Source organism: Saccopteryx bilineata, chromosome 2 (genome assembly GCF_036850765.1).
Source record: "Saccopteryx bilineata isolate mSacBil1 chromosome 2, mSacBil1_pri_phased_curated, whole genome shotgun sequence".
Classification (NCBI taxonomy): Eukaryota; Metazoa; Chordata; class Mammalia; order Chiroptera; family Emballonuridae; genus Saccopteryx; species Saccopteryx bilineata.
Genome location: NC_089491.1, coordinates 343,439,025 through 343,452,076, shown reverse-complemented (window position 1 = coordinate 343,452,076; position 13,052 = coordinate 343,439,025). Strand labels below are relative to the sequence as shown.

Below are 13,052 nucleotides of genomic sequence, written 5' to 3'. Positions count from 1 at the left end.
TATTTAAAAGTCTACTCCTTCACTCAGTTTCCTTATTTGAGTTGAAACTCATTAATTTCTGTAGAATGTTGGCTAAAGGACCAGGCCAAGGAAAGGTCTGAAACACCTAGAAGTCATTTGGTTAAAGTAAAACGTTTGCTTCAGAGTTGGAGGCCGTCAGTCAGTCATCACTTCGTGCCTGAAGGCATTCCTCAGAGAACTTCTTTCCAGTCCTCAGAGAAAAGCACAGGATCTGGGCTTCCGGAAGGGGTTGCTGCCCGCCGGGACGCCGACCAGCACGGCATCCTTGCAGGCGTTCTAAATGCAGTACTCTTGCAGCTCTGCGGCCGCCTGGGAGACCTTGATCCTCTCCACGCCGGCCTCCAGCTTGAGCTGCTCCACCAGGCGCTGCAGGGTGTTCACGCTGGCCCCGGAAGACATGGCGGTGACGCTGCACTTCTGGAAAGACCTTTTGATGATCATTTCATAGCTGGGTTTCAAGGCTAAGTGTGTCCATATCTACCTCTGCACGTAGCCTCCCCCTCAACAGTTCCTATCAGAGATTAACAAAGGGAATCCAGATACCTAGCTTTCCATTATGTCCTATTTCAACCTCATTGCACCTCTGTACAGCCCTGGAAGATGGTGCGATGGTCCGTTTAGTGTGTCCACTGGACTGAGCCGCGGCGTGTGCAGATAATCTGTTTGAACATCATTCTGGGTGTCCCTGCGAGGGTGTTTTCAGATGAGATTACCATTAACTCGGGAGACTTGACAACTTAGACCTTAAAACTCTCAAAGGACCCAAGCAGACTTATTTTTATTTTCTGTGTTTATGTGACATAATACTCTGTGCAAAATATGGGAGCAGAAATGATTGAGCAAAAGGAACAAAGGAGTAATAATACTCGTATTCACTTCCCTCGAGGGGATTGTGTCTGCGTGCAGGAGACTGCCTTCTCTTGGCAAGTGTCCCATTCCTTCTACCCAGCAGCTGGGAAGACACATCTGGGAAGCCTTCTGCCCCCACAGCCTCCGTCAAAGATAGCACGTGGCCTGGGTCCAGGTGATGGCTACCGTGCGGAAAATAGTGCCTTTCTCAGTCGTCACAATGAAGGGTCAGTGGGTATCCATTGCCTTGAAGCCGAATGCTCCTCAAAGCTGTCTGGGAAGAGGTTGTGACCATCACAGGTGCTGCGTGGTGCTATCTGGCCCGCTCACCTGGACCTGGAAAAGGGAAGCCAGATGTGGGGACAAGGCTGGGGGGGGGAGGCAGCAACCCCAGGAGTTGAGGAACAGACTTCTGTGCTTTCTTGCTCCACCAGTTACGGCACATGAGACCCGAGAACCTTATTTCCCATCAGATATCTAAATGGGTAAAATAACGACCTATGTGTGGCATGATTTCTGTGAGTGCTAAAAACCTAGCACATCTCTCAGCAGCAGGAAGAGCGCCAGGGAGAAAGGCAGTCGGCTGTGCCCGCCTGCACCTGTCTGGCTGGCTGCCACCCTCACAGTCACTTCCTGCGCCGGGGCGGGCGCGTTTTTGTACAGGGGGCTGTCAGTCGTTCAGGGCTGTGTCAGGGCTGCTGGCGCAGAGATACACGGCCGAGTCCGTCAGCTCCAGGGAGCTCATGCTCAGGTTCGAGCTGTCTTTACGAAGAAACTGCTGCACGGAGAACCGCTCAGGGAAATTTCCCTTTGCACTCTCCTCCTCATTGTAGTACTGGACGAGGAACTGGGGGCCCTGGCCCCGGGCCTGCTGGTACCAGAACACAGAGAGGTGGCCAGAGATTAAGGAACAGTGCAGGGTCGCTGACTGGTTCCTTGCTTTGATCAGGTGTTTGGGGCTCTGGGTGACTGCAGAGTCCACTGGGCCTGTTGGGAGGAGACAGACAGAGGCTGGGGCCGAGGACAGGGAAGTCCCCCCCTGGAGTCACCACGGCAGGCTGCTGTCTCAGGGATGGCGGACGCCTATCAGAGGCTTAGACAGGGTGTCCGGGGCTCACCTGCTCCCAGGAGACAAAGGGCCACACAGCAGAGAAGCCTGGGGCCCATGGCGGCATCCCAAGACGACTCCTAGCTCGGGGCGGGGTGTCCTGGGGTGAGTGGTCTGAAATGCTGGACCTCCCAGCTCCCTGATAGGAGCAGATGCCTGTGACGTCACTGCTCTGATGGAGATCTCCATGTAGGCTGCCTCTGGGCTCACTGTACCCCTGTCCTGCACAGCCCCCTGCAGGGGTGGCTGCAGGTTGAGCACTGTCCCCATATGTTCACTGTGTACCTTATTCTCCTCTGCCTGCCCCAGCCTGACACTAATTATGCAGCCCTTGCCATCCCAAGCCCTACACCACCCCCAAGGCCCCTGTGGGCTCAGGGAGCCTGCCCCCTAGGCACATACTGAGGATCACGGCACATGTCCAGTTCCTGGCAGTGAGGAGTCCATTTGAGCTCCACATATGTTCCCAGGACCCACTCAGTGGCCTCAAACTGCTTCCCCCATGCAAACAGGAAGCCCAGAGTTCCCTTAGGCTGTGCTTGCCTAGGCCACCCCCTCAGCCCTCTCAGGGTTGCTTGCAGAACTGACAGTCCACAGTGCCTCCCAGTGGTGGGCTACCCACAGTCTCCTGGATTCACAGCTGTCTATATTAGGAGAACAAATTGGCCCCACCCATCACCCCTGCGGGCCCCCACCCCACCCTCACACTCACTGACTCTGCTGTTATCCCAGCCTGGCTGATTCAGGATTGATTTTCAATTATCGCCCTTTGTTTTGGAGGATAAGAATATATGAAACAACATTTCGACTAATGAATACTGGATGAAGTAATTGCCATCACTATGCTAAGAAGGGAGAGACGGGCCAGAATAACATTGGCCATTAAGATACACAGTCTGCTGGTCCCACATGGACCCAGCCTGGAACCACTGCAGTCCACAGCCCCTCCTGTGTCAGATCCACATAGCTCCCAATCTGTATTTAAGTATCACCACCCTTTAAATAGTGCATTTTCATAAAGAGGGCTTGTACATTTTACCTATTTGTTTCTGAGATTATACAGTCTTGAGATACACACCCTGCGAGCTCTAGTTAAAGGTGGACCCAGTTGGGCTGACCTCTGCTGTCATTACCCAGATGCTCTGCTCACTGGCAGGATGACTTTAATACATGCCCACAGGAGAGAAACTACTTCAACTGGGCGTGTCTCTACGAGAAGACACATGCATGTGCGCTCGCGCACACGCGCGCAGGTGCACACACACACACACACACACACACACATTCTTTAAGTGGCAAGAAGGCCAAAGTTCTATTACTGAGCATAGCAATTTTTAAATCTGCTGTTCAGGTTCGTGTAGAAGAAACACCTTCAATGTTGACTGGTGATGTCTCTAATGACGTGGTTGGTGGAGTGTGAGGGAGAATTTTGTACAGGCTCAGGGACTGGGTAAATGCCACTGTGACATAGTTTTCTCTGTCCCAGGCAGAACAGGGCCCATTTCACTTGGATTCAGCCGGGGCGCTTTATAGCCTGGTCATCTGGCCTGGCTCTGAGGACACAGCTGCTCAGAATACCACACAGTTTGAAGAAAGCCCCGTGTTCCCCCCAGGGACTCCCTGCTGCATTTCAGATAGGAGGGGACCTAGGGAAGGAAAATAGTGGAGTGACTAATAACATTCCATGGCTCTCTAGAAGCGGTCATTCATTTATTCATTTCACGAGTATCAAAGTGCATTAATCGTAACTTAGTTTTTCCTATGAAAGTAAAGGAAGGGGGGAATGTTGTTCGTTGTTTTGAAGAGAATTATGCCCCCCCCCAATTTATATGGTGAAGTCCTAACCCCCGATGTGCATGCACCTGGAGACAGAGCTTTTAGGGAGCTTAAAATAAGTGAGGAGATAAGGTGGGGACCCTAATCTGTTAGGACGGGTGGCCTTCTCATCAGAGGGGGAGACCCCAGAGAGCTTTCTGTCTGTCCGTCCAAGAACAAAGGAAAGACCATATGAGCACGCAGGGGGCCATCGGCCATCTGCAAACCAGGACTAGAGCCTTCCCCAGAAACCAGCCCTAGCCCCTTCCTCTCGGGGGTCCAGCCTCCAGCCGTGGGGAAATGAACGTCTGCTGTGGAAGAAGCCCTGTGGGTGGCATTTTGTTACAGCTGCCAGAGCAGACGAGTCAGTGGTTTAGTGCTGTGAAGGGTCAGGGTCAGAGGCGAATGAAAAGGCCCGGCTGAGCCCATCCTCGCAAGGTGAGCAGTCTCCTTGCTGTGCGGGGAGAAGGGAGGGCCTTCCGGGCCAAGTGAGGAGCAGGCGCAGATGCAGAGGATGTGAAAGCCATCCGCCATCCCTGTCTCAGGAAGTGCTGCGCAGAGCTGAGGGTCAGAGACCGAGGCTCACCCTGAGGCTGCCTAGATGCGCTGCTCTGAAGGTCACTGAACTTGGGCAGTGATGCTTATTTGGGGGGGAGGTGGAGCACCACTGCCTGTTTATAGTCAGGGGGGACATTCCTTCCTCTGAGTTTGAGGGGGTACTTGACTGTCCCCCAAGAAGGCACAATTGGGATAAGTAGTCAAGAAGGAAGAAGGAAGAACCAACCGCGGGTTCTCACAACGTCGTGTGGTGATGGCCTCTCCCGGGACCGCCCCCGGGGTGGCCGCGCTCTAAGGCCTTGCTCTATACCTCCCGGGTGTGGAGACTTTGGAAGAGGGGAGAAGAGTGACAGTGTTACAAATAACCACTTCTTGCAGTTCTATCTCTGTTTTCAACCATCTTGGATCATATTTTCTTCCCCCGAAATGATATAAAGCAAATGATTATCTTCTGTGATTCTGTTTTCTCGAGTATACATTTAACTTTTTTTTTTTTTTTTTTTACAGAGACAGAGAGTGAGTCAGAGAGAGGGATAGACAGGGACAGACAGACAGGAACGGAGAGAGATGAGAAGCATCAATCATTAGTTTTTTCATTGCATGTTACAACACCTTAGTTGTTCATTGATTGCTTTCTCATATGTGCCTTGACCGCAGGCCTTCAGCAGACTGATTAGCCCCTTGCTGGAGCCAGCGACCTTGGGTTCAAGCTGGTGGGCTTTTGCTCAAATCAGATGAGCTCACACTCAAGCTGGCGACCTCGGGGTCTCGAACCTGGGTCCTCTGCATCCCAGTCTGATGCTCTATCCACGCACCACCGCCTGGTCAGGCTCTCGAGTATACATTTAACTAATAATTTTGATCCTCAAATGAACTGCCCCCACTCCAAAATAAGAGGCGCCAGGTATCCAGCCCTTCCTCTGCCCTGACCACCAGAGCGGCAGGCGGGGAAGGTGACCAGTGAACGTGAGGGGGGAGCATCGGCCTCTGAGCACACCTTCCTGTCCTCTGTTGTCCCGGAAGAGCCGAGGCTGCACTCCCCTGGGCCCCACCTCGCTCTGAGTTCCCCCCACCGCCCCGGGTTCTCACACACAACCCAGCAGCTCTGAGGTTGCTCCGCGCTGCACCGGGAGTTTGAGCACAGCACGCTGGTGACACCGCAGGGCTGTGTCAAGGCTGCTGGCACAGAGATACACGGCCGAGTCCGTCAGCCCCAGCGAGCGCATGGTCAGCTCCGAGCTGTAGTTGCCAAGAAACTGCTGCACCAAGAACCGCTCAGGGAAGTTTCCTTTTTCTCTCTCCTCCCCGTTGTAATACTCGATGAGGAACTGGAGTCCCTGGCTCCGGGCCTGCTGGTACCAGTACACAGAGAGGTGCCCAGAGAGAAAGGAACATCTCAGTGTCACCTTCTGTCCTCTGGTTTTTATCAGGTGTCTTGGAGTTTGGGTGACTCCAGAATGCACCGGGCCTGTGAGGGAGGGAGACAGGAGCTAGAGAAGGAGCAGGGGAGGGGCCCGATGGGGCCTTGGAGTCAGGCGCTGCCAGGCTTACACCAGAGATGCCCCACCTGGGCCGAGCACATACCTGCTCCCAGGAGATAAAGGGCCACACAGCAGAGGAGCCTGGAGCCCATGGCGGGGTGGGGCAGAGCTGGGCCGGAGTCTCCCTGCTCAGAGCTCTGGTCCTCTGAGAGCTGACATTCTGGGCACTCTTCTCTGATTAGAGGGCAGGTAGTGATGTCACTGCTCTGATGTCATTGCCTCTGCTGGGTCTCAGCGGATGCAGGTACCCTGCTTTGTCCTGCAAAGCCTCTTGCATGACCTGTGGGGCTGGACGGGGCTGGTGTAGGTGGCCCTGTCTTTATGCAGACCCTGTCTCTGTGCCCAGGGCATGCAGGCTGCCTGCTCCCAACTTTGCACCCTTTACTTAACATTGTGAGCTCAGAAAGCCTCCCTAACCACTGCACAGTAGGAATTCATGGCTCCCGGCTGGGACAGCACCTGCAAATTAGTGTGTACACTATTGAGCCTTTTAGTAGATAAAAGCACAAGCAAGCCTATTCCTTAACCCTCTGGGTCCCAGGCAGCTAGCTCTGTCCCCATGTGCTGCCCCAGAAACCTTTGGAGAGCGTCAGCTCTATAGTGCCCCCGTGTGGCGTGTTCAGGCAGTAACTGAGATTTTGCCTTGGCCAAGATGCAAGAAGACAAAAATCCTGGGATGTGTTTAAATTACAAAAGATTTTTTCCATTTGCACTATTTTTCTTTTTTAAACTAGAGGTAGACACACAGTTCTAGTTGATTTTGGATTTATATTGTGAGAGAAAACAAGAGGTCATGAGATGGACTGCAGATGGACCCCCCAAGGATTTTTGATGATTAGGAACGAACAGAAGCTGTTTTATCTTTGCGGAAGCCTACAGCTTACCCCAGGCAGATAATTTAGTGTTGCCGCAGCCAGTGAGGCGACAGGCAGTGTTCTGGTCTGAGATATCTGTCTCGGGCCTCACGGGAAATGCTGAACCGAGCCTGGGTTCCCCACAGCTTCCTGGCTGGCCCCCGGGGATTTCTGCACAGCAGGAGGCGACTCTGCACGGCTGTGTCTCTGCTGCTGGCACAGAGGTACACGGCGGAGATTTCCGGCTGCAGCGCGTCCATGTGCAGGTGTAACTGAGCGCTGTCTGTGCTATTGGGTGTGAAGCGGCTCGGGACAGTCATGTTGTCAACGAGTTCCTTATAGTTGTAGGTAAACATGAGCTCCAGTGGCTTCTGAGTGCTCTGTTTGTACCAATACATAGCACTGTGGCCCAGGTGTTGTTCACACTCCAGAGACTTCTTACTCCTCATCCCCGTTACCAGGTGTTTTGGTTTCTGAGTAACTCTGGAGTCCATGCGGACTGTTGGGGAAAAGGGGCAAAATTCAGACAAAGCCCAGGAGGAAGGGTGTTGCTGCAGCCACAGGGGAATGGCTTGGAGTCCAAGGGCATCCCATTTGCACCCAACACTCACCTGCTCCCAGGAGACAGAAAGCCACACAGCAGAGCAGCCTGCAGCCCATGGTGGGGCCAGGACTGAGTGACACCATCTCACTAGGACATGCTGTCCTGAAGGGGGGTGCTGGGCTCTGGTGTCCTTGGTCTCTTGGTTGGTGGTTCTACCTATGATGTCACTGTCAGGCCCCAGGGGATGGTCCTTCCTCCCCTTTGGTGCCTCATGTACATTCTGTTGCTCACATATCAGAGTCAGGAAAACAGTCCAGGTTAATACTTTCCTGACCAAGAATCCCTTCCTATTACTTGGCCACTTTCTACACACACACACACACACACACACACACACACACATACACACACACACACACACACACACACACAAACTTCTCCATCAGAGGGGCTGTGCTTTCTCCACAACACCTCCTTCCTCATGGCTCCAGGGGACGGTGGGTGGGGACGGGGGCAGAGGTTCCTGCTTGGGCCTCTGATCAGGGCCCAGCGCTGTGTCACTGGCCCCACAGAGGTAGAGGCTGCTGTCTGCAGGGTGCGCCCGCGCCACCGTCAGAGCTGAAAATGTCAGGTTTGGATGGCTGATGGGGAATGTGGTCTCATTAAAGCCTTCTTCGTATGTTGAAGAGATGCCCTGGTTAGATGTTGCCATCAGTGTGAGGCCCTGTCCGGGGAACTGACGATACCAAAACACAACTCCGGCCTGAAAGTCCACAGCCCTGCACTGGATGGTCACGGGGGTCCCACGCGCACGGATGGCCCTGCGTGGGTGCTGGGAGACGACACCGGCAAGCCCGGAACCTGCAGGAACAGAGGTGAGACACTTGAGGAGGCCCCAGGACCCGTCCCTCGTGGCCACAGATGGGGACTCACAGCCTCTCCCCTCACTTTCCCCCGGAGCCCAGAGTCCTGTGTTTTTAGTGAAATCTTTCGATCAGACACCTAGGATCACAGCCCTCACCCTGTTGCTCCTGACTGGTGACTTCTCCCTCTACCATTTCCACTCCAGACAGATGTCCCTAAATCACTGTGGTCAGCATAAAACATCCCCACTCTGTGGCCACCACTTCACACATGACAACACGCACACACCCTTGGCCCAGCCACTCAGAGGAGGAGGCTCGTACCGGGCCCCAGGAGCAACAGAAGCAGTAGCATCCTCATGTGCTGGCCTCACCACCCTGCTCTCAGGACAGGGGGACCCTGCTCCACACCCATCACTGCTCCACCCCTAGGGTGGGTGACAGGGTATGTAATCCCACTGTGCTCTCTGCTGCCACCTGATGGTCGTCAGTGCCAATGCCACCAGTTCCATTGGTTTTTGTTCCTGTCAGAGAACCACCCACTCCCTGCTGAAGGGGGCCTTGGAAATGTCCTAATCCCACTCCTAATTTTACAGAAGACACAGAGACCTAGATCATTGAAAAGTTTCAAGCGAGAGTTTTACACTCATATTAGAAAAGGTGCATATATTTGTGTAGTAAATAGTATTAAGACAGCTCTGGGTCTGCTTCCTGAATTGTGTAGGCCTGCACCCTGGCAGGGTAGCTCGGTTGGTCAGAGCATCGTCCTGAAGCACAGAACTTGTCGGTTTGATCCTTGTCAGGGCACATATAGGAGCAGATGTTCCTGTCTCTCTCTTGCTCTCTCCCTTTCTCTCTCTAAAACCAATAATATAAACATTTTGAAAAATACCTTGGGTCCGATGTCCAGTGTCGAAATATTAGACAGTTGACCTGCCCATTATCCTCACTCCTGAAGGCACAGCTTTGGCTGACCACAGCATTACATATTTTTATAAAGATTGTTAGACTCCGTCACGCTCATGAAAATGGACATGCATCATAGGTCTCTCCTTGGCACATGCCCTGGGCTCAGTAGACAGAATTTGCAGGCTGCAGGGTGAGTTTTTGGGGCACTGAGCTTTAAGTCGCTCATCGATCTCCTCTGTTTAATCAACAATGTCTTCATTCTGAAAATAGACCAAAAACTTCAGCTCTTCTCCCGGCCTCTGATGATACCAGTAAATATAACTGTGTCCTGTTATGGGGACATAGTCCATCATTGCTTTCTTTGCTTTTCCTTTAACCAAATGTCCAGGACTCTGGGTGACCACAGTGTCCACGGAGACTGTGGAGGATGAGACAGAGAGTGGGGACCACACCCAGGAGGCAGCCTGGTACTGCAGGTGCAGGAGAGCATCCTGACCCTGGAACCCGAGTTCCCAGGGGGACCCTACCTGCTCCCCAGACACAAAGGGCCTCATAACAGAGAAGCGCTAGCACATGGTTGGATCAGGAAAAAGACAATGACCGGTGGCTACACTCATCCACAGCCTCCTTGTGACAGGTCACGGTCACTTCCCATAGACGTCAGGGTCCCCAAGTGCACGAGAATGACACATTGCAGGGAAGTGGGAGGCAGAGGGAGCTGCTAACAACCAGGAGTGTGAATGTCAAGTGACTTTTATATTCTTGGTCCCTTTCTCTGCTCTTTCACTAGTTTTTTTTTTTATAATATCACTTCTGCATCATTTATTTATTTGTTTGTTTAGCCTGTCAAATTGGTGCCACCCTCTTCCGTCCCCCATGACAGAATGAGTGCTACAGCTTGCGGCATTGCTCATATCCCTTACTATATGTATAGAAGCATGTAGGGGCTCCTTACACTAACAGCTTAAATGTTGAATATACCAGATAATATTTATGACAATTATGCAGTGCATGAAGAAAAACAATAACGTAGTACTCTTTCCTGAACAGATTGGCTTAGGAAATAGGTGATTGCTGAGACTGTCAGCCTCTGTGTGATTCCTTCAGGTTTCATTGTTTGTTTTCCTCTATTCCTGGAAACCATAACCCGAAAGTTTCGATTCTCATTCACTTGTTTTTTGATTACTGTCTTTCCAACTTGGATAAAAATCTGTACAGTATAGATTGTGTCATTTGGCATGTCTTTGAAATCTATCTAAGGGTGTCCTAAGTAGGTCAAAAATATTTTTAATATTTATAGACCTCCAGGGTTCTGTAAACTGCCCTTTGCCCTGATTTCTTTTTGGTTGATTAGCTATTGTTTCTTTGAAGCAGTTCCTTATAGATTCCAGATAACAATCCTGTACTAAACGGAGTAGTGTGTGTTGCTCACATAACAGAGTCAGGAAAACAGTCCAGGCTCAGAGGAGACCCAGGACCAGCAGAAGCAGTGGGATCCTCATGTGCTGGTCTCACCACCCTGCTCTCAGGACAGGGGGACCCTGCTCTACACACATCACTGCTCCACCCCTAGGGTGGGTGAGAGAGTACATAATCCACCAGTGCTTTCTGCTGCCTCCTGGTGGTCACCTGTGCCAATGCAGCGGGATCCATTGCTCTTTGTCCCTATCAGAGAACCACCCACTTCCTGCTGAAGGGGGCCTTGGAAATGTCCTAATCAGACTCCTAATTTTACAGAAGACACACGGACCCTAGATATTTGAAAGGCCTTAAATGAGTGTTTTAGACTCATATAAGAAAAGGGGCATATGTTTGTGTAGTAAATGGCATTATGGCAAGTTCTTGACTTCTGTGCCTACCCTCAGAGTTACCTAGTGTAACTTCTGAGCCTTTGTTTTTCTATTTTGTAATGCAAATACCTGCCTTAAATTAGTACTTCTGGAGGCCATCTCCAAAAACCTATTGCCCGACACAGGGACTAGATAAAGAGCCCGGGAGCTAGCTCTTTCCTCTTCCCCTGCCCCCACCCCTGCCCCCAGTCCTAGCCCCCAGCCCTCACGTCCAGGCTCTTTTGTTCTAGAGATCGTGGGTTGGTTTTAATAACTGACCACGCTGGGCCACTTGCTTTTTCTCTCCCTGTGCTTCAAATTCCTGTTCTTGAGTTTTTTTTTTTTGTTTTGTTTTGTTTTTTTTTTTTCATTTTTCTGAAGCTGGAAACAGGGAGAGACAGTCAGACAGACTCCCGCATGCGCCCGACCGGGATCCACCTGGCACGCCCACCAGGGGCGACGCTCTGCCCACCAGGGGGCGATGATCTGCCCATCCTGGGTGTCGCCATGTTGCGACCAGAGCCACTCTAGCGCCTGAGGCAGAGGCCACAGAGCCATCCCCAGCGCCCGGGCCATCTTTGCTCCAATGGAGCCCTGGCTGCGGGAGGGGAAGAGAGAGACAGAGAGGAAAGCGCGGCGGAGGGGTGGAGAAGCAAATGGGCGCTTCTCCTGTGTGCCCTGGCCGGGAATCGAACCCGGGTCCTCCGCACGCTAGGCCGACGCTCTACCGCTGAGCCAACCGGCCAGGGCTGTTCTTGAGTTTTAAATTCAACAATATGGAGTGAGCCCATGAAATCCTAGGCCCCCTGTCTCTACCCCAATAAAAGCCAGAGCTCTGGCTTGGGCATGCTCTGCCTGTCTGTCTGCAACTGTACTTTGTGACCTCAGGTGTGCCATGTAATTTTCAGGGTATGGCACCAGCCGCTTGGGGTGGCCCGTGGAGGTAGAAGAAAGGGGACAAGTCTGGGGACTTAGCACAGGAAAGCTCTGCCACCTGGTGGGAAAGCAGGGCCTGGGACATCTTTATGCACAGGGAGGAGGTGGCCGTGCTTCACTGTGTCTCTACTGCTAGCACAGAGGTACAGCGCCGTCTGGTTCTTCTGGGTTGATGTCACGGTGAGAGGGAAGAATGCCTTCTTCTCCCGGGAGGCGCGGTAGCCTCCAGCTGTGTCTTCCACCTGCACATCTTTTACAACTTGGGAGAAGAAGAGCCGTCTCGAACCTTGCCCTGGGTTCTGTCGGTACCAGTGCATGGAGTCATAATCAAAGTCCTGTTCACATTCCAAGGTCACCTCTCGTCCTTCCTCACTGAGCACGTAATTTGGAGTCTGCATCACTCCACCATCCACTGTGCCTATGAGAGAAAGAGAAAGGCTATGGAGACATGCCCAAGAGGGTCCCCCTTGAAATGACCGTGCACTCACCTGCCTTTGGATTTCTTGTTGTTACGGGGGTCGGGGAGGCTTAGATCTGGAGCATGGTCCCTTCTGGATGGGAATTTGCTTCCTGAACCCAGGACTCACCTGCTTCCAGGAGACAAAGGGCCATGCAGCAGAGGACCTGGTTGCTCATAGTGGGAAGGGGGTCCCCTTGTGGCACCAAGCACTTGCAGGATGACAACTGAGGCAAGGAACTTAGCTCTGGGAAGCCCTTGGCTCTGTGTGTGGAATTTGACAGAAGCTGGAATGGATAGTGGAAAGGGATCCTGGAGATCTTCAAGATGGGCTCCCTAATTTTGCAGATGAGATTGAGCTGAGACCCAAATTATTTGCACCCCCTACCTTCTTGGCCTCCCTCTCAAAACTCTGCATTCCATCTGGCCTGCATGATGGAATGGACTTCCTAGAGTCCTCATGGCTGAGTGGGCGGGCACCGAGCAGAGAGTCTCACTCTGATTGGCCCGTTGGCTTTGACCTTCCCAGTTGTGGTAATATTTGATCACTGCAGCAGCCCTGAAGACATTCCAGTGTGTCACACAAGAACATAGACTTCATCTCTGATCCCATCATTGCCATGGAGACTGCTCTGCTCTAGATCCATCCTGCATTTGCACCCCACACCCCAGTTTCATTCTAGAACCTTCTCCCTGTGGCTGGTTTTTCTCTTTTCATTTTTGTTCTCTTGATCAAAGGTAGTCAACCTTTTTATACCTACCGCCCAC

General features: G+C 52.3%; 1 pseudogene and 4 gene segments (V, D, J or C); all 5 read right to left on the bottom strand.

The window, feature by feature from the left end:
* Positions 1–213: 213 nt before the first annotated feature.
* Positions 214–424, bottom strand: LOC136323450 (guanine nucleotide-binding protein G(I)/G(S)/G(O) subunit gamma-10 pseudogene; annotated as a pseudogene).
* Positions 425–1,540: 1,116 nt separating this feature from the next.
* LOC136323449 (T cell receptor beta variable 5-5-like) lies at positions 1,541–2,037 on the bottom strand. The segment is given in 2 exon segments: positions 1,541–1,857; positions 1,989–2,037. Coding segments are annotated over 2 exon segments (366 nt in total).
* Positions 2,038–5,436: 3,399 nt separating this feature from the next.
* LOC136324592 (T cell receptor beta variable 9-like) lies at positions 5,437–6,195 on the bottom strand. The segment is given in 2 exon segments: positions 5,437–5,819; positions 5,936–6,195. Coding segments are annotated over 2 exon segments (432 nt in total).
* Positions 6,196–6,790: 595 nt separating this feature from the next.
* LOC136324573 (T cell receptor beta variable 4-2-like) lies at positions 6,791–7,406 on the bottom strand. The segment is given in 2 exon segments: positions 6,791–7,245; positions 7,358–7,406. Coding segments are annotated over 2 exon segments (504 nt in total).
* A 4,456-nt stretch (positions 7,407–11,862) lies between these two features.
* On the bottom strand, positions 11,863–12,463 carry LOC136322624 (T cell receptor beta variable 19-like). The segment is given in 2 exon segments: positions 11,863–12,245; positions 12,415–12,463. Coding segments are annotated over 2 exon segments (432 nt in total).
* Positions 12,464–13,052: the final 589 nt, after the last annotated feature.